Raw genomic sequence first — 27214 nt, 5'->3', positions numbered from 1 at the left:
AATATGTTTTCCCATATGGTTGGTTTCCTTTTCATCTTGCTGATGTTTTCTTTTGCTGAGCAGAAACTCTTTAGTTTGATGTAGCCCCATTTGTTTATTCTTTCCTTTATTTCCGTTGCCTTAGGAGATATATCAGTGAAAATATTGTTACATGGGATATCTGAAATTTTCCTGCCTATGCTTTCCTCTAGGACTTTAACGGTGTCACAGCTTACATTTAAGTCTTTGATCCATCTTGAGTTTATTCTGGTGCGTGATGTAAGTTGGTGGTCTAGTTTCATTTTTTTGCATGTCCCTGTCCAGTTCTCCCAGCACCATTTGTTGGAGGCTCTTCTCACTCTATTTTATGCTCCTTCCCCCTTTGTCAAATATTAGTTTACCATATAGACCTGGGTTTATTTCTGGGCTCTCTGTTCTGGTCCATTGATCTATATGTCTGTTCTTATGTCAGTACCAGGCTGTCTTGATCACAGCAGCTTTGTAGTATAGTTTGGTATTAAGTATTGTGATTACTCCTGCTGTATTCTTCTGTCTCAAGATTGCTTTGGCTATTCGGGGTCCCTTTTGGTTCCATATAAATTTTTGAAGTATTTGTTCTAGGTCTGTGAAGTATGTCACTGGTATTTTAATAGGGATTACATTGAATCTGTAAATTGCTTTGGGTAGTATGGACATTTTAATGATGTTGATTCTTCCCATCCACAAACATGGTATTTGCTTCCATTTATTTGTATCTTCCTTAATTTCTTTCTTCAGCGTTATGTAGTTTTCTGAGTACAGGTCTTTTATCTCTTTGGTTAAGTTTATTCCTAGGTACTTTATTTTTCTTGTTGCTATTGTAGTTTTCAATTTCAATGTCTGTTTTTTTCTGAGCGAGATTTTATTATTTAAAATATTATAGTTTTTCCATTTGTTTCTTTTTATGGCTCTTCTGTATGTTTTTTGTACTTTTATATGGCTGTTATATCTGTGAACAATCTAATTATACTTAATACAAAGTCATTGTTAGATGGCTTATGAGTTAGTTTCTCATTAATTAACATTCTGAATGTTAATTTGCTCAGCTATCATTTTTGGCTTGTGTGTGTGTATATTTTGGAATTTTAGTATGCTGGCTCATTTTAACAAGATTTTTTAAAATCTGTTTTATTCTCTTTCTCATTCTGTTTTGCACTTTTCTAAATCCATCCCCTTGAGCCCACTCTTTGGCTTTTAGAGCTCTTGTTACATGGTGGTACTGAAATATTATAGATTCAGAGGGTGGATTATAGATTCGGTGTCCTCTCTCACTAAACGGAGCCTTCTTTCAGGGGTGGGAGACTCTCATACCAGTGCTGGCTTCAGGCACTGATCCTCACTTGGGATCCTCAGTGATCCTCACTGATCCTTGTCTTTCATCCAGAGCACTCAAAGTCCCACATGCTTTCCAGGAGTTGAGGTCCCATGGTCCCTCCATCTCTGGACAGAGTTAACTAGCCCACAGTTTCAGCCCTGCTCAACTTTTTGTCTCTAGAAATCTATTTATCAATCATGCATCTTTTTTCTTCTTTCCTTTCTATGTATTTTTTAAACAATAACAACAATATTGTTTTTGTATGATTTTAGAGGCAAGGGGGAACTTAAAAGCATTAACTATATCATCTTGATTGATTGAAAGGAAAAAATTTGCTTTTTAAAAACAATTCCCACATTTCCAAGATACCTATATCCTCCTGGTGGTTGAAATCAGGTACAACTTTGAAATGATATTATAGCTTAGTGTTCTCCTGTTAGACTGTCTTTTTCTTTTTTGTTTAAATATTAAGATATGAAATATGCCTTTTTGCAAACATTTTTTTATGTATCAACAAATATTTGTTGAGGTGATAGGAACAGTGAATAAAGTGAAGTCCCTGCTTTGGTGGAGCTTACATTGTGCTAGGGAGAGATAGGTATTAGGCAAACTGATAAATGTACAGTATTACAGATACTATTAAGATGGCATGGAATCAGAGGCATCCCAAGCTCCGGAAGTAAGCCAGGTGCAGACAGAAAGAATTTAGAAACAAGCCCAGTACTCTGCTGTTTTTACAGAATGCGGTTCCATAAACCATTATTAAGCTTTCTCGATTTGACATGTATTGAAACCTCTTATCAACTGGTAAGGAAAATGGTCAAAAGGTGTTAACTATCATCAGATATTCTCAAGAGAAAATTTAATGTGAATTAAATATATAAAAAAGATGTTTAACGCAAGTAGTAATTTGCAAGTAGCAACAATGAGACCATGTTTCTTATTGCTCACTGTCACAAATTTGACAGTGGTTCATGAAAATAATACTCAGTTCTGACTACAGATAGCTTCCTAAAACAGTTTTTTGTTTTTTTGTTTTTTTTTTTCTGTTTTGTGATGGTGGTGATATTTTAAATATGTAGTTTTTGGAAGAAAAAGGTTAGCAATGATATCTCTAATTCTTATCTTTTTAATGATTTTCTATATTTCCTAATTTTCTACAATTATATTGCTCTTATAGTCAGAAGAACATACTGTATAGCCATGTAGATCCATTTTTGAAAGTACACGTTAGCCTTTCAAATGACGCTTTCCTGTGCTGTTGATGTGTAGGTGTTCCCTCTGGCACATGTGTGCAGTGACACAAACGAGATGACATTAATTAACCCCCAAGGAGTCAAGCTCAATATCTACAGGCAAAAAGTGGAACAGGCAATTAAGTCCTATGAAAAGTGAGTATTACTCCAGGCTGCTCCCTAATGCTGTGGGATTTGTTTGTTTTGGCTTGTTTTCTCTTATGTTAGCTTAGATTTTTGCCTCAAGAGCAGCTGTTTAAAACTCATCCACAAGGAGTGTCAAATTGGGGGGGCGGTAGCAGCAAACACCAACACTTCCTGTGTACCGGGCATGCGTTAAGTACCTCACCTGAATATATCCAACATAGTTTTAAACTGTCTTCCCCTTTCCTGAACCTGTAGAAATTTCATGTTTCCACTAGATCTTTAAACCTTTCCCTTTAGCAGAGAGAATTTGGTCATTCTGGCATCTAACATTCTGTGAAGTGACTAATAAAACCCAACAATAGTGAGATGATGGAGATAATATGTGTTCTATTACATGAAGTTTTTTTTTTTTAAACCCTCATCTGAGGACGTGCTTATTCATTTTAGAAGGGAAGGGAGGGGGAGAGAGAGAAACATCGATGTGAAAGAGAAACATTGGTTGCTTCTGTTATGCAACCCAACTGGGAACAAAACCCACAACCTAGGCACGTGCCATGACTGGGAATCAGGCCTACAAACTTTTGGTGCATGAGATGATGCTCCAACCAACTGAGCCACACCGGCCAGGGCTGTGAACAGTTTTTATATCAAGATCAAGACGACTATCAAGTTGACTACAGTGAAAATTAATACTTCTAAATGGTCCTGTGTCAGTGCTGAGATAGGGGCCTTTTTCCACAAGGGCAGGTGAGCCAGTCTCACCCTGTCCTAGCTCTCTAGTCACCTCCCACCTCGAGGCCAACACTTAATTAATCCTTGGTACCTAGCACTTCATTAAACTTGGAGCGTGCTTGGCTTCTCCAGGCAAGCCTATTCTTGGTTCTAGAAGCTATGCAACTGGGTTTTTCATTTACCACCACGAGTGGGGAAAATGAAATAAAGTACACGAAAATTAACACTGTGTCCCAGGCCGGCATATACTGTCAATTACCATTGTGCAGTGTGCTGCGTGTGTTCAAAAGAAGCGCAAAACCTGACTCCTGCACAAGGGGTGCACGAGCCAGTGCAGATGCTGCCTTCCCCGCCACACCCAGCGCAGGCCTCCGAATCGCCTCAGGGTTTTTGAGTCTTTGTCTGCCCTTTGTTTCTCTTGCAGGCAGGATGAACTATGCCAAGGCTCCCCCTTCCCTGTGGGCCTGTGCCTTCGCTCTATTGTTAGCCCCTCACCTGGCGCTGCCCCTTTTCTCCGCATCTCCCTCTGTTCCAGGCAGCCTTTTCTTTGCCTCCAAGCTCTGCTGCCCTTTTCCTGTCCCCCCGCTGGCCTCCTGCATCTCTTCTGGCCCCCACACCAGTGGCCCTCCTCAGTAAGGCCTTTGCCCAGTGACTTTCCACCACCCACCCTATGTGTGGCCCTCAGCCACTCACAGCTTCTGGACAAGCATGCAGGCTCGCAATGGCGGGGGCTTGGGCAGCCTTGCTTTCCCCTTTGTCTCCTCTTCCCAACAGATGTCACTATGTATATATATTTGACTACTGGAATTTAATTTGAATTTGATCTAATTCAAGTTTAGTCATTAAAATTTTTCAAATTCAGTTATTCAAAATGTAATATATTAATAATATCCATATTATAATTTAATTTGCTTGACTCATTTACATAGTTGACTTCTCTAATTACCTGGTCTGTGAAAGCTTGGTGCAGGCCAGAGGCTGGGCAATGGAGCCCAGACAGTTCTGGGTTTCACTCTTGGCTCTGACAGCTACTTGGCAAGTCACGTGACAGTTGTAGACTCCAGATTCCTTATTTACAAAATCTATCTCACAGGGTGGTATGAGGGTTATGTAAATTATATATAAGAGCAATTAATGTTAATTACTTCCCCCTTTATTTCCCTGAATCTGCTGATCCTAAAAGAACCATGAAAAGATGGAGTTTCATTGTCATACCGCTTTTCCCCAGGTTTTCCAGAAGACAGACTCCTCTTTCCCAAGTGGGAGAGAGCCCTTATTCCTTAATAGAAAAACCAAAATACATAGTGATTTGCCCATTTCCTCCACCCAATGAGTGAATCTGGAAAAGCCTTTTAGTTTCCTCAAAGAAATATTGTACTATATTGTTAATATTAATAATAATAATAAATCTAACATGACTAATATTTCATATTGATTGAATTAATCTTAGTGTTAGTAACTTGATGTTCCTATTAAATGAATTATTTACTTAATATTATCTAATAATATTAATATTAACATTACTATTATACAGCACAAAACTTCCTGATTGTTTGCATTCAATAGTATATAAGAACTTTGTTGGTGTGTAAATACTTACCTTGCTCCACCTTCCTAAAGACATACATATTTAAAAAAAGACAGGCATAATATGAAAAGTAATGAAACTTGCTTTACACCCACCCCATCTCCAATAAAACATCTCCAAGGCATTTCCCACCACAAGTACGCCAGACAGAACTTGCATGGCTGGGGAGGGCCAGGCAAAAGGGAAGCTCACCGCCCTTTGGCCAATATGGTGACATAAATGAGCTATTTTGGTCATACTCCACGCCGATGTGTGGGAGTACTTCTATTTCAATATTTTAAGAATGAAGGCATGATTTTGGCTTTGTGTGGCTCAGTACAAGCTTTGAGTAAAGATTGCCAGAGCTGACTAGATTCTGGTGTGATTTTTCCGCAGCTTATTTTGATTGTGAGTCTAAAGCCGAGGTTGCAGTCACCAGATCCACAGGAGAAGCACTAATTCTAAGCTGGCTCTGGGGCTATATTTAGTAACCTCCACTTACAAACCCCATAAAGCTGGGCTGCTGCCTATCCTGCTGAAGTGTCATTAGTGACAAGTTGCTTTGCAAATGAGCCGATTCTTGGTACAAGTAGCTTGTGAGGTAGAGAGACAGAAAGCTAGTGAATGCCACCCCTCAGGTAAATTTCACTCTTCTAAAACAAGGAGAAAAACTGGGCAGTAACATCCCTTGAGTCAAGGGGCTGGACCAGCTGCTGAGAGGCTCTCATGTCCAGTGCCCTCGGGCATCTGGTAGCGACTGCCCTCGCCCCACACATGTAAGGGCTTCCCATGGTCCCTCCTCCGCCCCTCCAGTGGAGCTAAGATCAACCTTCTTGGTTGTGCTCAGTTCACACCCACCATTTTGCCTGCCCTGTGTGCTTTAAAATATTTCAGTGAAGATGGAAAACAGGGGAATAACAGAGGTTATGAAAATGTGCTCTTGGAAACATTTTTCCTAAAGGATTGAATTAAACTTAAATGTGCTAATTGGACACAGATTCATTAATGGTTTCTCAGAGTTGCCAAAGCTTGCCCCTCTCCAGAACCTGGAGGCAATGAACACTGAGTTGTTCCTGGTCACTTTATACAGGAGTGGGCAAAGGTAAGTGCACTGTGCTATTGTGCCATTCTTTGGAGTTAATGAAACTATTGTAATAATTATGACCTGCATGTCTTTTTCCATGAACAACGGTAAGCCTACTTTTACCAAACCCTGTATGTATACCTCACTTAATTCTCTCTGCACCAAGGTGGATGGTGTTATCCTTTTTTTTAATCAAAAAGTCACTAACACAAGATCCCACAGCAGCAAGTGGAGACCCTGGGATTTGAACTCAGACCTTTGTAGTTCTAAAGCCCCCATCCATACCCCCAGCCTCCCTAGTACATTTGCCTCCACTGTCAAGGTTCAGATTTAAGGGGATTTTTAAATAAAGAAACCCAAAATGCATCCATCCTATGAATCCTTTTTATAAGTCTTAGAAACCCTGATCACTGTTAAGTGAACCACATGATTAAATAAACCCAATTTCCAAATAGGCCCCAAAACATCAAAAACTTCAAGTGAGACAGAGCGCTGAGCTGGCTTATCTCCTTCTGTCATGTATAGAGCATCTGTGTGTGTCAAACAGACACTAGACCATTGAGTCCTCACAGGAACACTAGGATGGAGCTACTATCATTATCCCCATTCCAAAGAAAAGTTTTTGCCCAAAGTCTGGGAAGAAGAGAAGCTAACTGAGCTCTGGGTCCAGGTGGTCCGGCTCAAGAGTCTGTGACCCCACGCTGTTAGACTCTTCTGTGATCTTACCAAGCTCATGACAGGAGATCAGGGCAGGATAACACCCTCGAAGTGTGTTCCCAGAGCCCTGTGCTCTGATGCTGGGACTGGCGATTAGAAGAATGCCTCCTGGAGAGGGACGGGATTCTCCCATCTCATTTTATTGAAGCAGATTTTTTAACACCAGCTCACAACCTGGGGAGCCAGTGTTCTGGACCCTGCCCTCCAGGAAGCCTGGTTTGGGTAATGATGTAACCATACAAAGCTGGGATGGAGCCTCTGAAAGAAGCATCACTGATTAATAACAAGAGAAGGAGTTCTATCCACCCTATAGAAACCATCAGTGCTCCAACTGCTTCTTTTCTTGGGTTGTCAAGCATCTCTGCAAACTTGTTCAGGGATAAGTTTTGGTCTCAGCATCACCAACTAGCTGTGGTGGGTGAGTGAGGCATGTGAGGCACTTACTTCATTAGTCTGCCCCCTCAGAGGCTTCATTTGGAAAACAGGGAGAGGATGCTTGATCTCTCAAGTGTGACCTTCATAACCTCTTTTGCTCGGAGAATCCAGGCAGAAAAATGCCTACAGAGACAAGTTAAGGGCACACTTATATTTTTACTTTGGAAGAAAAATAGTGGGTGTTTAGAAACATATTCATGCAGATATAACGAGGACCAGCTTGCTTACTGCTGAGAACTGCATCCTCCTTTACTAGGCAGCATGATTGTCACAAAGCCTCAAGGCTTCTGCAGTGATGCCAAGTGGGGGAGCACTTGTATTCAATCTCTAAGCAAATGGCAGTGGCATGGGCCAATGCTGATGGCCACGGCGCTAGGCGCTTCCTGCAGTGCTCTTCAGAACCTGGGGTCAGCCTTTTGCTATGAAATGAAGTATTGGCACTAAGTAAATTTTTTTTTTTTAAACAGGCGATTGAATAAAATTGTTTGGCGAGCATTATCTCAAGAGGAAAAAGAAAAGTAAGCCAGTTCCTCACTTTTAAAAAATATTTCGGTGACATTCACAATAACCAACAACTAATTTTTTTTTTAAGGGAACAATTCAATAGTACATATTTAAATTATTCAAAATGTTGTACAAACCCCACCTCCCTCTAGTTTTGAAACTGTTTTATCACCCCAGAAAAGCACCTTGTACCCTTGAAGCAATCCTTCCCCATCTCTCTCTCCCACTCTGGGAACCACTAGTCTGCTTTCTGTCTCTGTAAATTTGCCCATTCTGGATATATCCTATGTAAGGAACCATACTTCATGTGACCTTTTGTGTCTGGTTTCTTTTACTTAGTTGATATAAAAGCTTAATGTTTTCAAGGTTTATACAAGTTGCAGCATATATAGTACTTTATTTCTTTTTTATGCCTGAATAATGATCCATTGTGTATGTCTACCATGTGTTTATCCATTGATGGACATTTATGTTGTTTCCACTTTGGGGCTATCATGAACAATGCTGCCATATACACCCATGTAGAAGTTTCTGTGTGGACATGGTTTCATTTCTCTTGAGAACACATTAAGAGTGGTTTCACTGGGTCACAGGGTAATTCTATGTTAAACTTTTTGAGGAACCACCAAATTGTTTGCCACAGCAAGTACACCGTTTTACACTCCCTCCAGCAATGTTATTCCACAATCCTTGCCCACACTTAATTCTCTTTTTTAAAAAACTAAAGCCATCCTAATGGGTATGTAGTGATATCTCATTGCAGTTTTCATTTGCATTTCCTTAGTGATCAATGATGTTGAACATCTTTTATGTGCTTGTTGGCCATGTGTGTATCTTCAGAGAAATATCTATTCAAGTTCTTCACTCATTTTTAGATTGAGCTGTTCATCCTTTTGTTGTTGAGTTGTAAAAGTTCTTGATGTTCAACCTTTATCAGATATGTAATTTTTCAATATTTTCTCCCATTCTATACATTGTCTTTTCACATTCTTGATAATTTCCCTTTTTTGCCCAGTTTTTAATTTTAATGAAGTCAGTTTATCTACTTTTTCTTTTGTTGCTCATACTTTTGATGTCAAGTCTAAGAAATCATTTCACTACCATATACAAGGTCATGAAGATTTACCCCTGTGGATCTCCTCTAATATTTTTTGGTTTTAGCTCTTATGTTTAGGTCACTGATCAATTCTGAGTGAACTTTTATGTATGGAGTGAGGTTATCTCTGCAAACAGAGATAGGTTTATGTCTCCTTTCCATTTTGTGTGCCTTTTGTTCCCTTCTCTTGCCTAATTGATCTGGATTGGACTCCCAGTACAATGTTGAATAGCAGTGGTGAGGGGGGCATCTTGCCTTTTCCTGGTCAGTCTCTCACCATTGAGCAGGATGTTAATTGTGGGTTTTTCATAAATGCCCTTTATCATAGTAAGGAAGTGCCCTTCTGTTACTAGTTTGCTAATTGTTTTTTATCATGAAAGGTTGTTTGTTGGATTTTATGAAATGCTTTTTCTGCATCTGTTGGAATGATCGTGTGGACACACCCCACCCCTTTGCTCTGTTGATGTGTTGTGATGTATTAAATCAATTTATTTTCTTAGGTTGAACCACCTTCCATGCCTGAGTTAAATCCTACTTGGTCGTGGTATGGAATCCTTTTAATGTTCTTTTGCATATAGTTTGCTACTATTATGTCGAGGCTATTTACCTCTATATTCATAAAGGAAAATAGTCTCGTAGCTTCCTTTACAACAGTATCTTTGGTGTTGGCATGAGATAATGCTGGCCATTTTGTTCTTTTCTCTGTTTCTTCGGCCATCTTTCTCTGTTTCTTTATATGCCTTAGCATCTTTAGTTGAGTTTTGAGAGTTTGAAAAGAAGACACTCTCCCAGTCATTATATACTGTCTTCTTTCAGAGGAAGACCTTGACCAATCATCCAGGCTAGAGACGCTGGAAACCTTCCAACTTTTTTCCGGGGCTGTATCTCCTGTAGACTTGTGTGTGTTATTTTCCAAACAGGTTTGCCTGTTTCTTTTCAGCAGCCCCAATCTCTTGCTCCCTCTGGTGTCTGTTTTTGGTACTGCAGTATCTCTGGTGTAACAAGCCTTGGAGCTTGGCTTTGTCCTCAGCGTCCCCAAACCTGGCATCCAAAGTGTACAGCCCTTCCCATCAGCACTCTGAGTCAGATGAGACAGAGATCAGTGTCTCTGGCAGACTCCCCCAAATCCAGAATGTTGTATACATATTCTCTTTTCTCTTTCCCTCCCAAGGAAGAAGTTGGGATTTGTAGTTTTTCTCTCAATTGAGTGGCATTGTGCCTGGGAAGAGAGGGGCTAAGGCGGGCAAAAATGCAATAAACTTTCCTACCCACTGCAGTGCTTACTCTTCTTGGATTTGTGGAATGCTTCAAGCTCTTAACTGGTTTCTGGAACTCTCACAAAGGCTATTTGGTCCCTATATTCTTGTTAAGTTGGTGTCTCTGTGGGGAACTGGAGGCCTAGGGTTTCCTATTCCACCATCTTACTGACTCACTCCAATTTAGGTTTTTAATATGAATTTTTGCTGTTGTCTGGAGACAAGTTTGTTTGTGGATTGAGTGCTGTAGTTGTGCTGGGTTTACACTGTATTCTTCCAATACCATACAGCTAAAGGAAGTGACACTCTGAGCAGTAAGAGAACAGTGATTATGAAATGAGCTCTCTCCCCCTGCTCCACCCACTTCTCTGTCCTTCCCCAAGTGTCTGACTCTGTAGCAGCTGGGACTGGAAGAAGAATCCAGGGCATGGACATCACACCACACTGGCTTCCCCTGGATTCACACAGACTGTTCATCAGCTCATAGAAAGTTCAGCTTCTGTCCTTTGTGTACCCAAACAATGAAGCCAGAAAGTGTAGGCCTATTTAGGCTTACAAGGAGAAGAGGAGATCACAATAGCTAAAATGGGCTAGTAGAAGAATTACTGCACTGAAGCAAATATTTGGCCTTTGTTTAGGTTTGCTTTCCTTTGCTTTCCTTTGTTTCCCTGAGTCCCTGCTAAACAATAGTTGTGTGGAATCTCTTTGAAGCACATTTTTGGTTCTGCCAAATGTTAGACCAGGAGAGAAAGAAGTGGGTTCTAAATATGCCAAAATCAAACTGTTTAAAAAAAACAAAAACAAAAAAACAAAAAACAAATGTGTATCAAACTTCTTTAAAATCAGATAATTAAATTAGGTAACGGGGAAAAGTGCCTACCATAATGTACAGTGATGGTTATTTTTTTTAAAGATTTTATTTATTTATTTTCTTCAGCTTTTTTATTTGTTTTATTTTTAGAGAGAGGGAAGGGGAGGGAGAAAGAGAGGGAGAGAAACATCAATGTGTGGTTGCCTCTTGTGTGCCCCCAACTGGGGAGCTGGCCCACAACCGAGGCATGTGCCCTGACTGGGAATCGAACTGGTAACCTTTAGGTTCAAGGTCGGCACTCAATCCACTGAGCCATACCAGCCAGGGCCAGAGATGGCTATTTTTAACTTGTACAAGCTACCAAAGTTCCAATGGACCAGAGAATGTGACTGTGATTCTGTTACCTGATATCTGACATTTACCTTGACAGATGTTTCTTAGGGGAGGGTTGACTAAAAACCATCTTTCCATATTTTTTTCTTTTATGGTCACTTCCTTTGTTCTTGTTTCTTCTTCTTTCTTTTCTTTTTAGGCTGGATGCAAACAAACCAATGCGGTACTTGGAAAACAAGGCCACTTTAAATGAGGCGTTGGAACGGTTGAATTGGCCCATTTCATTGAAAGAGCTGTCACTGCTGGAAAATGAAATTCTAGCTGGGAAAATGTACATCCAGCAGGCTATGGAACTCCAGGAGGCTGCCAAGAAGGAGAGTTATGTGAGCAGGGTGCTAGCAGAGGTGAGTTCCTTGGATGGGTCTGTGTTTTCTTCCTCCCTCCTGTCCAGAGTCACTGCCATCCCTGTGTGGTTTTCCTTCTTTCTCTCCCACCCTCACCACACTGATTACTAAAAGAGTAAGTGCCAACCCAGTTAGGGTCCAAGGACTTCTTTCAACAGGAAGGAAATGCCATTTGATTTTACTATGGTCTTATTTGTTTTAAAACAATGCATTTTTTAAATGCAAAATGAAACTAAACAGAAGTATGATGTCATTAAAAGCCTGGACTTTGATATAAGCCAGGGCAAGGTCCAGCCTCAGGTCTGCCACCTAATCCCTGTGTGATCTTTGTCAGTTACTCTCTCTAAACTTTAGTTTTTTACTTGTAAAATAGTAGTATTAATAGATTCTGCCTCATAGGATTGAGAGTAAAATGATCATTTAAATAACTTAGTATTGAAAGCTCCCTGTAAGGATTAGCAATTATTATTACTAAAAGAAATATTATTTTTTTAAAAAATTTATTATATGATTGCCTTATTATTTATTACAACTTTAGATCATTTACTTCTAGTTTTCTTTTTTACTCCTTGAATTTATTTTATACATAGTTGCAAAGTGTCCATGATCATTTAATATTCTGCTTTTTAATGTAGCATTATCTCACATACTTTCTCTGTGTTTTTATTGAATCTCCAGATTGGTAATTTTTGTGGTTATATAACATTTCATGGTGTGTGTGTGTGTGTCCTGATTTATTTAACTCTTCACTGAATGTGGGACAATTGGCTTATTTTCCAGTTTTTTTTCTCTTTCTCATTATGTTTTAATGATTTCTGTGCTACATATAGTTGAACTATTTTGTTAGGATAAATTCTTAAGAGTAGAATCCTTAGGTCAAAGGACATGAACATTTTGGGGCTCTAAATACTTGTTGCCAGTATAATACCCCCTTTCTTACTGCAGATGGATAGGTGTAGACCTGGAATAGTTCATCCAGAATCTTACTGAATTCTGTTTAATTTTCACTGTATTACAGTCTAAAAAAATATGCCCAAAGAACTGACCTTTGAGATTCATCATATTTGTTTCAGTTTTTGCTAAGTGATACTGGTTTTGCCTGGTTTTAATTGCTGTATTGACTGCAGTAGAGCCCTGTGTTTGTTTTTATTTAATTTTTTTTTTCTCCTGCAAATGGCATTTCTTTCATTTCAGTGTAGAAAGCTATTTCTTTTTTTTTTTTTCTTTTGGTTTTTCAATTACAGTTGTCCCCTTTTCCCCTAATTTCTCTCCCCCACCCAACCCACCCCCTCTCCCGCAATCATATCCCTCCCCGTTGTCCATGTCCATGAGTCTTTTATACAGGCTCTTTAATTAAACCCTTCCCTTACTTATCCCCCTTCTCTCCCTCCCCCCTCCCCCCTATTGACTGCTATTCTGCTCTTTGTTCTATTTAGTTCCTTTGTTTGTGTTGTTCTTTAGTTTCCTGTATTAGGTGATATCATATGGTATTTTTCTTTCTTTGCCTGGCTTATTTCACTAAGCATAATTCTCTCTAGTTCCATCCATGTTGTTGCAAATGGCAGGAGTTCCTTCTTTCTTTCTGCTACATAGTATTCCATTGTGTAAATGTACCACAGTTTTTTGATCCACTCATCTACAGATGGGCACTTAGGTTGTTTCCAGCACTTAGCTATTGTAAACAGTGCTGCAATGAACATAGGAGTGCATAAGTTCTTTTGAATTGGTGTTTCAAGATTCTTCTGGTATAATCCTAGTAGTGGAGTCGCTGGTTCAAAAGGCAGTTCCATTTTTAGTTTTTTGAGGTAATTCCATACTGTTTTTCATAGTGGCTGCACCAGTCTGCATTCCCACCAACAGTGCAGTAGGGTTCCCGTTTCTCCACATCCTCGCCAGCACTTGTTGTTTGTTGATTTGTTGATGATGGCCATTCTGACTGGTGTAAAATGGTATCTCATTGTGGTTTCTTTTGTTCAGAATGCCAGCTTTTTGCTATATATTTATTTACTTATTGTTCTTTATTGCTTTACTTGGTTTTATATATATTTTATAAATATATATTTATATACATTGTCTGTTTATTTGTTTGTTTTAAGTTGACTTCTTGAAAGAGTTGTTTAGTATTTTCTTGGGAGGCACCATATGATGCCTCCAAATGTGTGGCTGTCTGTCGGCCTGCCTCACTAGCCATGTGCTGTGGGCGCCCAAGAATCAAGAAGACTGAAAGTGAATTAGCTCCTTCTCCCTGAAAATGCACTCTTTTTCTCATTGTGCCTCTCCCTCTCTTTGTTTTTTCATTTATTCATTGAAATATTTATTAGTCCCTATGAGATGCCAAACACTGTTCCAGGTCCTGGAAGTATTGAGTTGGCCCAAAAGTCTGTTACTTTTTTTCTTTAAAATAAAAGATACATTTTTTATTTTCACCGATAACTTTACTGATTTGGATATTTTGAGTATATTGGTTAACTCCCACTATTGGCTTCTAGTGGGTAGAGGGGTGCTGCTAAAGATTTTCCAATGCATAAGACAGCCCCACAGCAAAGAATTATTTGGCTAAAATGTCAATAGTACCAATAAACTTTGCAAACCACTTTTGACACATATGGTCAGACACAGCACCTTCTCCATATACTGCACAAATCTTTTTTGTGTGTTTCAGTTGCATTTTTACCTTTCTTAAAATAATAACATAATATGCTCAAAGTGTTGCATATTTTCTCCCATCTTCGATATTAACACATTGTGTGCAGGTGGCAAGAATTCTCGTCATTTCTAAAAGGCATTTAAATTCCCTGGCACACAACATGTTAAAATGGCTGCACAAAAATTCACCTATTTTGGGAAGTTTTTAAAAATGCACGCTGATATGACAGCTGTCACAATACAATCTAATAAAATTGTTTCAAATGAGGTTAAAGACAATTAAGCACTATCAGAACCATCGTATGGGAGAAAAATGTAACAGACTTTTTGCCCAACCCAATAACTAAGTACATGGACCAAGTCTAACCCTTACTCTAATAACAATTGAGGAGACAGACCACTGAAGGCCCTAAATGATGGGCTTTTCCTGTTGAACGGTGGAGGCACCACTGCCCACAGCAGAACTTGTTAGCATTGTTCTTTATCTATACTTTTTATTAAATTTAAAAATGGGAAGTGTGGCTAGCAGAGTGAAAAGAAGCCTCTTTTGATTCAGAACAAAGACTGTATTCTACTGAATTTATCTAGACGTATGGGAATCAAAAACTCATTGTTCACGGGATATGCTTTAACTGTTCTATTTCTTTATTTCCCTTATCCATAATTTCCATAATTTCTTCATCCAAAAATATTTGTTCACTGCCTAATATAGATTAGATCCTATGCTTGGTACAGTTGGTCTCGGGCAGTGAAGAGCTTGTCTTGTTCTCTCTCTCTCCTTGGGGCCTCCCAAGGTGATACTATACATTGGCTACAAAATGGGGGCTTGTTAACTGCACTAAAGACGTGGGCCCAGCCTAGTGGAGGAGACATATTAGAATAGAACAGAACCTCCGTGAGGACCGAGACCTCATCTGGCCTTCTTTGCAGCTGTATCCATACCCCTGAGAATGGTGTCTGGCACACAGTAAGCACACAACAAATACTTATTGAATGAATGAAGACCAGATCCTTACATAAGAGCATTATAAATATGACAAGAGAGACACACCTATAGAACAACTGTCAGGTGGGAAAAAGTGAACAATTCTGTCTGGGAAGTTGAAGAAAGCTTCATGGAGGAGATAGTAACATAAGGGTTGGGGTGTGAGAAATGTTCTGAGTGAAGGAAACAGTCAGTGAAAAGGCAGGGAGGTGGGAATAACATGGCACATTCACCAGGGACATAGCAGGAGACAAGATGGGGAAGGGAAGACAGCTCTATGATATAAGGAACTTGGGATCCTCTCCTAGGACCAGGCACATGAACACCCAGAGAGGGATTTCAGCAAGTGGAAGATATTAACAAATTTATGTCTTGGAAAGATTATTTTGGCAGCAAAATGAGGCCCAATGTAGAGCGGAAAGACCACAACCAGGTGCAACATTCCATTGAGAGTTGTTGAGTCCTTGAGCCCAACCTGAACAATGGGGAGGGAATAGGTAACAGACATGAGTTTGTGGCAAGTGCATGTGTGGGGTGAGCCAGGGGCAAAGCTGAGGATGCCCACAGATTTGTATCTTGAACAACTGGGGAGACAGAAGTACTGTCAACCACTTCCACCCTGCCTCTGCTTCTCAGGGACACAAGTAGTCCCTGGACAGCCCATCTAAACACCCTGCCATTCTCTAACCCCTGAGCACATTTTTGTTTTCTTCAGAGCACATGTAACTACCTGACATTATGTATATATCTGTGCATGATCTGTCTCCCCCAATAGAATAAGGGTGGGACTTTGTCCATTGTGTTCTAGGTACTCCCAGTGCCATGAGCACCTTGTTGGCACTCATCAATATTTGAATTAGTAAATGAGAAAAGGATACAAGGAAGAAGTATGATTAGTGGAAAAATATATTTTCAGGGAAAGGTAAATAACTTTAGGTCCTCTTGATTCTTAGATGTCCATGAGGCATCCAGGTGAGAAAGGCCAACAGACAGCACCTGCTGGGAACATAGGAGATAAATCTAAGTTAAGGAGATATACCTGGAGGTCATTTGAGATGTTGAGAGAGAAAGAGCAGACAGTGAAACGACAGAAGCAGGGAAGTTGGAGGAGCAGGCGGCCCAGATAGAGAGCTGTGATGCAAGAGCCTGGATCTGGAGTGACACAGACCTGAACACAGGCCCCAGTGCTACCACTTCTAGCTGTGTGACCTTAGCCAGGCCCTCTAAGCCTAGTTTCCTCATCTTTAAAATAGAAAAATCAAAGTACATACCTACAAAATGGTTGTGAGGCACCCCACGCAACATGCTTAGGATAGTGTGCTGCACTAAATGGACCACAGTGTATGCACTTGGCCTGTATCACCCATCATTACTCTTTCCATTAGTAAGATGATTACTGAGGAGTCTTCAAAGTCACACAGAATGATGTCTGAAAGCCATTTCATTTGTCAAGAAGGAGATCACTAGTGGTCTTAGCCAGAACAATTTCACGTAAGTGTGGGAGCAGAAGCCAGTTAACGCTGGGTAAAGGTGTGTGTAGAAGGCAAGAAGTACATATAGGAAGTGAAGATTATTGTTTCAAAATCTTCTTAAGGGAGGCCCTGGCTGCTGTGGCTCAATGGATTGAGTGTCGGCCTGTGAGCCAAGTGTCGCTGGTTCGATTCCCAGTCAGGGCACATGACTAGGTTGCACGTCAGGTCCCCAGTTGGGGGCACGAGTGAGAGGCAACCACACAGTGAAAAAAACAAAAAAACAAAATCTTCTTAAGGAAGGAAAGAAAAGTGAGATGGTGGGAACTTGAATGTGAACCAGAATGAGAATAGACATTTAATCTGTGTAATGGTATCGATTAGTCTACTGCTGCCCTCCTATTGGTCAGGGGCTAAGGCTCCCTATTTACTCCCCTGTCCCCACATGGGGTATCCAGAGCCCCCATCGTCTGTTCAGGGGAGTATCCATGTGCCCAGGAAAATTGTCTGTAAATAATGAATGGGGGCGGGGTTGTACTTGGCAGCTTGTCTTCAGAGCTCCTTCCATTCTTTGCATGGCCCTCAGTGCTGAAAGATTTTGTACATTCTTTTCTTAAAATGATATTTCTTACTACGTGTGATGTATTCTGAGGGTAGTTTATTCCTGGAGGGGGAATGTGTCACAGACATAAGTCATTTCACTGATTCACATATAAATATAGTCTCATAAATCCTTTTAGCAAAGGCCAAGGATTTTGATTAATGATTATAAACTGAAGAGGATGAAACCTTTTGTTACTCATTAAGACCCCTAGAATTTACTGATAATGTGTAGCAAAAGGTGATCAAAGTTTCTTTGAATGTGACCACATAATAAAAGGACAGATCATAAGTCTGAAATTTTAAATTCCCCTGCAAACTCCCTCACTAGCACTTCTTGTTGCCATGATTGCAGATTTCACCATCATGGGCCCACCCTGAGCTTTCAGAGGTGGGAATCAGAAGGCATCTGAATCACAATTAACCTTCACATAGGGAGCACCAGCCATGTTTTTCTACAGAAGTTCCTTAGTATATAAGGATTGTTCTCCAGGGCATCCAGGCCCAAGAAAGACCCAGTGAGCTCTCTGCACCCACAAACTTGACCTCCTTGGAAAGTCTGGAGGCAGGAAATCTTGTTAAATGGCAAGCTGCTGTGAGCAGCCCTAAAAGAGGCCTTGGAAATGTCCTTACACAGCTGGGTGCACGCGTTTACTTCTCAGAGCTGTGACTGGCAAGGAAGTGGGAGTCTCTGGCCTTTAGGAACAATGAACCGAGTGTTCCAGCACTTGAGTGACAGAGTCCGGGCAGAGAGAGTGTTAGAAAAATGCACACAAGGAGGAAACGAGTAAGACTGGGTGACGTGGCACTGAAAGAGAGAAGGGAGAAGGGAGACCTTGGACTGGAAAACGTTACGTCGGGCTGTGACTTTTACACTATACAGAAGAAAGTTTGTTGGGAAGACTTAGAAATGTCTTGGAGTTGTGTGAAATGAAGTCAGATTAAGTAGAGTGATTGTCTTTGTTCCCAGTTAAGAATTGGGCTGGTTGTCGTTCTTGCACTGTAACCCATCCCTTTACAGTCACCAGTGTTCCCTCAACAAAGGGAGGAGGCATTTCCTCTGAACCCTTTCCCATTCCACTAGTAAAAAGTTTAGTCTGTTGTGCTGATGCTTGGGTCTGGTGGGAGGACTAAGTCCCGGTGACTGAGAACCGTTCTCCAGTAGCACACAAGCTCCCCGGGTGTGAGGCTGGGGAGATAACAGTTAGGCTTGTGCCTCAGTGATGTTGCTGTCCCGGAAAGAATGACACATGCACGTTCAGACCGGTTGTCAGTGGTGAGTTAACATCTGGAAAGGGGACCCGGGAGGGCCCCTGAGGAGTGATGCTAGGATGTGTGACCCAGTGGGATGGAGATCTCAGAGGGCGTGAGGTGCCCCAATGGGGTAAAGAGGGCGCCAGTTGCGCCACTGGGTCCCCGCCAACGGGGGATTTCAAGAGAGAAACCTGCTCAGGGACACCAGTCACTGAAGGAAATTCAAAGAAAGGAAGAAAAACTCCCACGAACCCTAAATATTACCTAAAAACTCATCTGGCTGGTTTCTGATGTTCAGGAGCAGAAAGGTGGCATCAGCTCTAGGGATCCCCGAGATGACAAAAGTCACAGCCAGATTGTTTTCATTCTGACACTAAAGGCAGTCCTTCCTCTCTGCTGGAGTCTGCAGCTGGGTGGACCTCAGCACGCTTCTGCTGCTAGGTTTATCTTTTGCCTAGTCATAAATTCTACCCCAAACAGGTTTGCAGATGGTTGCTGACCTTCCTGTCTGGAGAAACTGAGTGTGGAGGCTGATCAGTAGGGTACTGGCAGGAGCCAGACTCCCTTTTAGTTGGACCAAGAGAAGGAATGTTAATGAAGGGACTTTTTGCAGAGGTGGAGGTAGGTGTAAGGCAGCCAGCAGGGGATCTGAGGCTCCCAGTGCCTGGTGAGAGCAGGAGGTGCCATCACCCCTAGACTTGAAGGGCAGAGGAAAGAGCGCTGCTGGAGTCCTGGGAGCGCCAGTTAGAAAGCAGGGGAGGAACTGTTCAAGAGACAAAGGCGGGGAGGGCAGAGCCGGTGCCCCAATCTTTGCTCCTCCTGCAGACCCTCTGACCTCCTGCCTCCTGCTGATCACCTCATCCAGACACCGGCCAGGAAAGGCAATAGGGTGGTGTCATCCTTGGGGGTCAGCCTCCTGGGCACGGAGTAGGGCAGGGCAGAGAATGGATTTGGGGGCAGGTGGCTGGACCAGAGTAACCAGCTCAGAGATCTGTTACGAAGTTTTCTTAAAGGCCCAGCATTTATTTTTCGACTGTAGGCTGTGTGAGTTATTTATATACAACAATAGTAGATAGCTGGTGTGGGTCACACTCCAGGCAGTGATACAAAAGTGGCTCAAATATGTGACTTTCATTCATCTCCGGGATAGCAGCAAGCATATGGGTAACTGTATCAGTACCATCAAATTACAGATCTCAAAGCTGTGGTGTTTTTCAGATTTAAATATTTAAAACATTACAAAATTTTTCATTTTGATTTTCCCCTAAAAGAGCAAGGAGAATATTCGCTGAGATGTTACAAGTTTGCTCATCAAGTTAGGGAAAAATTTTTTATTGAGCATCTAATGTATATTTATTAGATCTTTTGCTGCCCCCGCCCACCCCCCCTCCAACACACACTTCATCCTTTCACCAAAGCCCTTTGAGTTGCTATTGGTTGGTGTTTGACTGGAGATTTTACTCCCTGTGTGAGCTCCGCAGCCCAGTGCTGTGCCATGTGGGGGAGGAGAGAGCTGTTTTCTAGGTCAGGACCTCATCCTGCCCTTGTATCCTGTGCTTCGAAGGGGCCGCTGCCCCCGCAGCACATGAAACAGACTTGAGATGAGAGTGAGGGACAGCTCACCCAGCTGGTGATCTACTCAAGAAGCGTCCCAGAGAGAGAAATAGAAACTGCGTAGATTACGTGTGTTTTCTAAAGTTACATTATTTCCTGAAGAGAAGGAGGGGAAAACAACTCCACAGAAGCATTCCCCTCCACCCCTTTGGATCTTAAAGCAAGGCTAAGTACCCATGACTCCTTACAGGAGATGATAATTCTCTCTGCGTGTCCCCGGCCTGCAGCTTCCCCTTAAGCCTTGGACTCACATGCTTTATCCCGAGTGACCCCATGAGCCCCAGTGTCAACCTGATGTGCCTGTAAAAGGTTTTTCAAGGAGTCTTAGCTCCCTCTTCAAAAGGGCAGGGCTGAGGCAGAAATTTCTATTTAGAGCTTCACCACTTTGGCATCGTAGTTTGCCGCCTGTTAAAATACAAATGCTCGGGAAAGGAGAGCACACCAAAGCCTTCCATCCCATTTATAGTGTGTGGACGCTCCAAGTCCTGGAGCAGCTGGGCCAGAGACTGCCACTCCTGGTGGACATTTTCCTGTGAGGTCTTTTTCTCATTCTCTGCAGTACTTGTTTTTAAAAGGGCTACAGACCCTAGATGCTCTGGGGGTGGAGGACACCCTTCTAATACTAAGGGAGAGAGAGTAAAACTCAGAAAATGCTCCAGGCTGGCCCCATCCTCCTCACCAAGGTTTTAAAGGAAGTTGAATTAATAATAGGGATAGTGTGCTAATGTCCTGGTCTTATAATTAGGCATCCTAGAGAGAGGAAAGGTCAAACATGCCTGACATTTCATGTATTGTCTGATTACAGCAGTCTCAGACCTTGATGGCTTTAAGGACAAAACAGAGACAGAGAAGCACATTGGAGCTGCTGTGTGGCAGCAGTTCACTGAATTGGGATAGGAAAAAATATTTAGTGACAAGATTTTGAACGAAAGACTTAATTCTAGTTAATCCTAGAAATACATTCTGTACCTGACATGGAAGTGTGTTATTTGTCTTTTTTGGAGGGGGGGGCGTTAAGTATATTTTATTGATTATGTTACAGTTGTCCCAATTTCTTTCCACTTTGCTCCCCTCTGCTCAGTACCCCCTTTCCCTCCAGCAATCCCACCTCCCTAGTTCATATCCATGGGTCATGCATATAAGTTCTTTGACTTCACCCTTTCCTATATTATTCTTAACTTCCCCCTGTCTATTTTGTACCAACCAATTATGCTTCTTAATCCCTGCACCATTTCCCCATTTCTCCCCCTTCCCCCTTCCAGCTGATTACCCTCCAAATGCTCCCCATACTATGATTCTGTTCCTATTCTGGTTTGCTTAGTTGAATTTTGTTTTTACTTTTTAGATTCAGTTGCTGATAGTTGTGAGTGTGTTGTCAGTTCAGTGTTCATAGTTTTGATCTTCTTTTTCTTAAATAAGTCCCTTCAACCTTTCATATAGTAATGGCTTGGGGAAGATGACTCCTTTAGCTTTACCTTGTCTGGGAAGCACTTTATCTGCCCTTCCATTCTAAATGATAGCTTTGCTGGATAGAATAATCTTGGTTGTAGGTCCTTGCTTTTCATGACCCTGAATACTTCTTGCCAGTCCTTTCTTTCCTGCAAAGTTTCTGGAGAAAGCAGCTGATAGTTTTATAGGCACCCCTTTGTAGGTAGCTCTCTGCTTTTTTCTTGCTGCTTCTAAGATTCTTTCTTAATCTTTAACTTTTGGCATTTTAATTATGATGCGTCTTGGTGTGGTACTCTTTGGGTCTAGCTTGTTTGGGACTCTGTGCTTCCTGGACTTGTATGTCTATTTCCTTCACCAAATTTGGGAAGTTTTCCTTTATTGTTTTTTCACATAAGCTTTCAATTTCTTGCTCTTCCTTTTCTCCTTCTGGCACCCTTATGGTTCAGATGTTGACACTTTTAAAGTTGTCCCAGAGGTTCCTAAGCTTCTCATTTTTTTCAATTCTTATTTCCTCTCATTGACTGTTTTTTCCTTCCTTATATTCCGAATCATTGATTTGAACCCTGGTTTCCTTCTCTTCACCATTGGTTTTTGTATGGATTTTCCTTCGTTTCATTCAGCATAGCCTTTACTTCTTCGCTTATGCATTTGCCATACTTAAGCATATCTGTCAAATCTGTAAGCATCTTTATCACCAGTGTTTTGAATTCTACATCTGTTAAGTTGGCTATCTCCTTGTCTGTTAGGTTGACTTTCTCTTTGTCGCTTAGTTCTCCCACTGGAACCTTGATCAGTTTCCTCTTTTGGGCCATACTTCTCTGTCTCCTCATCTTGACAGGCTCCTATGTTTGTTTACCTCTGTGTCTTTGGTAGAGCTGTCATACCTGTTATGTTGTAAGGGGCAGAGCCTTAGGTATTTATCAGTATGGGTGACCCTTTTCACCATGCTCTGGGCCTGTGTGTGGTGGAGGGGTCTGAGAGGGAACAATGCTGCTTGTTCAGCACTCGCCCGTTTTCCAGGCACTTCTCCCACTTCTGTATTGGTCTGGCGCCCCTCTAGCTGTTGCCTGGGCCGTTGTTCCCAGAATGGGTAGCTCTGCGGATGTTCTAGGATCGTGGGGGCCCTTTAAACAAGTAGACTCTGCTGAGAGACCAGCAATTTCTTCCTCTGCCCCAACCCCTACTGGTTTTCACAGTCAGAAGCAATGAGGCTTTATTTTCCCTGGCCTTGGAACCGTGAGCTGCACGGTCTGGCCTGGTGCTGGGAGCACTCCCCAAGTGTTCCTCTCAACTTTTAAAATGCGTGACTGTGCTTTCCGCTGGCCTGCTGCCACTGCCGCTGCTGCCACTACCACACCGCCTCCTCTCCACCCTGGCTCTGCCCCTCCTACCTGTCTGGATGAGTATTTCTTCTTTATATCTTTGTTTGTTGGACTTCCATGCAGCTCAGTTTCTGGAACTTCTGGTTGTCTCTAGTTTTGAGGTAGTTGTGTTTCTTCTTAGTTGTGGAGTGAGTTGCAGCATGTCTGTCTAGGCCTCTATCTTGGCTGGAAGTGTGTATTTGTTAAATGGAAAAATTTAAAGCATCAAACATTTAGTGAGTTCACTATCCCCACCAATGCAAACTGGAGAGCATGATTTTGAAATTCAGTAATGAAATGAAGGGAGGGTGGCACCATTTTGGATCCTGCTCTACATCATGTGGTAACTGAATCTGGCAAAATAGTGAATTAGGATTCTCTGGGTTTTAGAGACGAGGCAAAATCCCAACACCCCACAGGCAACATCCCGACTGCAGCCGCAGTGCCAACTGGCTTCACTGAAATCGGCACACAGCTGCTCTCTGGCACTGAAGCCTAGAGATGTGTGGGCTGACTGATTTAGTGATGGCATATTTGTTCTCGCTCTCCATCCCTTCTGACTCTTGTCCTCCACGGATTTCTTTTTAACACTGTGATATGCATATATTTTGCTTGTGCACGGTGGAGGTGTGGGAGGAAAGGATCAGGGCTGGGGCGCTCTCTGGTTGGGCTATATAGTGTCTCTAGAGTCTTGGGTAAGATTCAGAAATGTGAGATATCATCCTTCTGGAAAGGTGCTGCCAAGAACGTGGCTGAAGGGACGGTGTGTCTAGCTGCCCAGCTGATGTCTTTTCATCAGGAAACTAGCACCCTATTTCTGTGGAATGAGCCCTTGTATTAATGCTGGCCTTGTAGGTTTGTTTTGCCATGGCTCCTCTACATCTGCAGTATAACTGACTTGATGGTAGCCAGGAGGAATCACTGAATGTACAGTGAATGGTTCCTTCCACAAAGCTACATATTGTGAGGACAATAAGAAATGAATTGTTGCCAATAGCAATAACCATTGTAAATAAAAACAAAGTAGATGTGAGTTACATGTGCAAAGCCCTTTCAGGTAATTTGAATGATTTGAAGGAGGATACTTTTTAACCCTTCAGAGGACTTTTTTTAGGTGGCATGTTCGTTGTGTAACAATGAACAGGAAGCACTCTGCACACCTGCCATTCATTCTCATTGCCCATGTGGGGGACTTACATAGTGGGTGGTTGTCCTGCATCAAATGAATTGGGGAGTGATAACTATCAAGGGAAAAAAAGAGCTCTGATGATTTTGGGCAACTCGACAAAGATTTGTACCCGTGACAGTGTAGAAAGCAATCTCATTGGTTAGCTTTAGGCTAGGATATTGAGAGAATCAAATCAATATTAGGACACTAGAGAGAAAAGGGAGCTAGGTAAATAAATTATGTGATTATACTCATTTAGAATTTTGGAAAGGGACTTTAAATGTAGCCAAGCATAGATTCTAATAACTGACTTGTCTGTTATGTTGATGAACTCTAAATGGGAAAAAGGCCTTTCTGGAATTGATGTGACACCTTTCTGAAATAACACATTGTGATCTGCCTGGAGACGGAGAGGCTGTTTGGTGCCTCGGTGCCAACAGCACCTCCCTGGCCAATTAGTCTTTGCTGTGAGTATTGGTGGTGTGAAGCAGGCAGCTGGAAGTTAACCTTCTGTAAAGGTAACCTTTCCAGAAGTTTACCTTTACGAATAGGTTTGTAAGTAACAATTGATTTAATTCGTCAGTTCCAGACTCTTCCAATTCTAAATTCTATCAATAATTAGAAGCTTTACGTGGGTCTGTTGGGAAATTTGACATAGATCTTACATGACCGTAGGAGACTGGAATAGGCATCTCTTTGGAATTTGATGATGGGAAATTGCACTACTCATGTTCATAGTTCTGGCTGGGACATTTCCCTCAAATTGTAAAAACTGCAAACAAGGCCTAGATTGTCCTGGACAAAAGTACAGAACTAGAGGATGTCGGCGGCACCCAGGAACAGGCAGATAACATTCACCATATACCAGTGATGTTGACATAATGGCTGCATTACTAAAAGTAGAAATTCCATGAAAATGGAGGTACCCAAGCAAAAACCAGCTGAATGGGAGCATCGTAAACCAGAGTAGTGTTCATCTGACATTTTTGTCCCTGGCTGCAGAGGCTGAAGATTTGATAATATCCCACAATTCCTTCAAGAGACTCTAATCCCTTAGTTAATTATTTTTTCACTCCTGAGGACCTGGCTCTAAGTTTTCATCTCCCAGGTAATTAATCATACTCCCACTTGTTTTAATGAACCTGTAAAGCATGTCCAAACAGGTCTGACTGAAAGATGCTGCAACAGCACCCAGTTACATCAGGGCATCATGGAAGTGAGCCCACTTATAGCCAGACTGTACTGAGCTTGAATAATGACCCAAGAGCAAATGGTGTTCAGACCACCTGAAGTTTTTTAAATTTTTGTAGCCAATTGCCTCATAAATTAGAGACTTGCCTAAGTGGAGTCCTGTGGATGAACTCATAAAATATGGATTTAATACTTTATTTATGATAGAGCTATAGCACTGCAAACAAGTGACATCAAAATGCATGTGAAAATTCCTGGTACTTGCTTTGTATCGTGGAGAAGAGAGACGTTTGATGGTCTGCAAAGAGGAGAAGCTGTAGAATGATGTTGCTGGACAGTCTGATTGGGAAGAAAGACTAATTCCTTTGAGAACCTCCCAAATTAATAAATTAATAGTCAAGAAAGGGAAAAAATATCTCAGATGAAAAATCCCCAATTTCTACAATGTATCAATTTGAATAAAAAGGGCTGTTTGGCTTATCTATTGTTTTCCTTTTTCTTTCATTCTTTATTTCTTCTTTCTTTCTTTCCTTTTTTTGAATTTATTGAGGTGACACTGGTTAATAAAGTTATATAGGTTTCAGGTATACAGTTCTATGATATATTATCTGTATATTTATTGTGTGTTCACCACCCCAAGTCAAGTCTCCTTCCATCACCATTTAATCCCCTTTACCCTATTCTACCTCCCTCCACCCCTTCCCTCTGGTAATCACCATACTGTTGTCTGTGGCTATGAGGATATTCTCTTGCTTAATCCCTTCACTTTTTTCACCCAGCCACCCAAACCCCTCCCTTCTGACAGCTGTTAGTCTGTTCTCTGTATCTATGAGTCTGTTAGTTTACTGAAGTTTCCGCACTCATTTGCTCCTATTGCCCACTGTATGCAAAATGCTGTGAGTGTCCACATGGAACAACCCATAAATAAACAGCTGCCATTTAAAAAAAAAAAAAAAACAGACTTATAGAAATATAAACTTGACCTATTTCAATTTAGAGATTTTTAATAAAACTCACTAAGCTGTCAACCATCACCACAAACCAGTTTTTACATATTCCCGTTTGATTCTCCAATCTGTTTACACCCCCAGGCTCAGGTAACCACTAATCAATAAATTTGCCTTTTCTGTACATATCATATATAAATGGCTAAATTTTATTCTTTGTAAGGATATACCTTTGCTTCTTCTGAAACTGCCTGGTAAAATCTTTCCAGGGAGATTATAACTGAGCTGGGCTTTGAAGGCGTTATCTGAAACAGGAAGGATTTTGTTCATCTTTTAAAATCTTTGTTTCTCTGTATTCTTCAGATTGGATAATTTCTGTTGATGTGTCTCCTCTGTCATATGAATTCTACTATTGAGCCCTTCCAGATATTTTTTCCTTCTAAAACTTCAATTTCATGGTTTTTATAGTTTCTATTTCTGTGCTGAAAACATGTTGCCATTCACTTCAAAAGCATTTGCTTTTACATCATGGGCTATGGTTATAATTGCTGATTTAAAGCCTTTATCTGATTATTACAACACCTGGGTTATCTTAGTATTTTGACCTATTGCTTGCTTTGTTCCTTGAGAACTGGTCATATTGGCTTGCTTTTTTGTATGTTGCATTTTGGATTATATAATGGATATATTGAATATTATGTTTTTGGACTCTGGATCCTGGTTAAATTCTCTGAAAAAAGGCTGGCTTTTTTGCTTCAATTTTGTTTTAACAAAACTGGATTAGGTTTAGACAGGAAATTCTGTCTCACTTTCTGTAGACATGGTTCTCAGGTCAGTTTCGTGTTAAAAGTTTATTCCCAATAACAGAAAACAGAA

The 27214-nt window shown here is 41.3% G+C and overlaps 1 protein-coding gene across 1 annotated transcript in view; it reads left to right on the top strand.

Annotated features, from left to right (window-relative positions):
• The window catches only part of VWA3B (von Willebrand factor A domain containing 3B), a 176973-nt gene that overhangs the window by 129397 nt on the left and 20362 nt on the right, over positions 1 to 27214 (top strand). The window contains exons 20-22 of the mRNA XM_090281768.1: positions 2606 to 2724; positions 7718 to 7768; positions 11450 to 11654. Of these exons, the coding sequence (XP_090137894.1) occupies positions 2606 to 2724; positions 7718 to 7768; positions 11450 to 11654 (375 nt within the window). The remainder of the gene's footprint in view (positions 1 to 2605; positions 2725 to 7717; positions 7769 to 11449; positions 11655 to 27214) is intronic.

This window comes from Furipterus horrens, unplaced genomic scaffold, assembly GCF_987537825.1.
Source record: "Furipterus horrens unplaced genomic scaffold, mFurHor1.1.pri manual_scaffold_6, whole genome shotgun sequence".
NCBI classification, from domain to species: Eukaryota; Metazoa; Chordata; class Mammalia; order Chiroptera; family Furipteridae; genus Furipterus; species Furipterus horrens.
The sequence above is the reverse complement of the archived record's forward strand: the minus strand, read 5'-3'. Positions and strand labels throughout refer to the sequence as shown.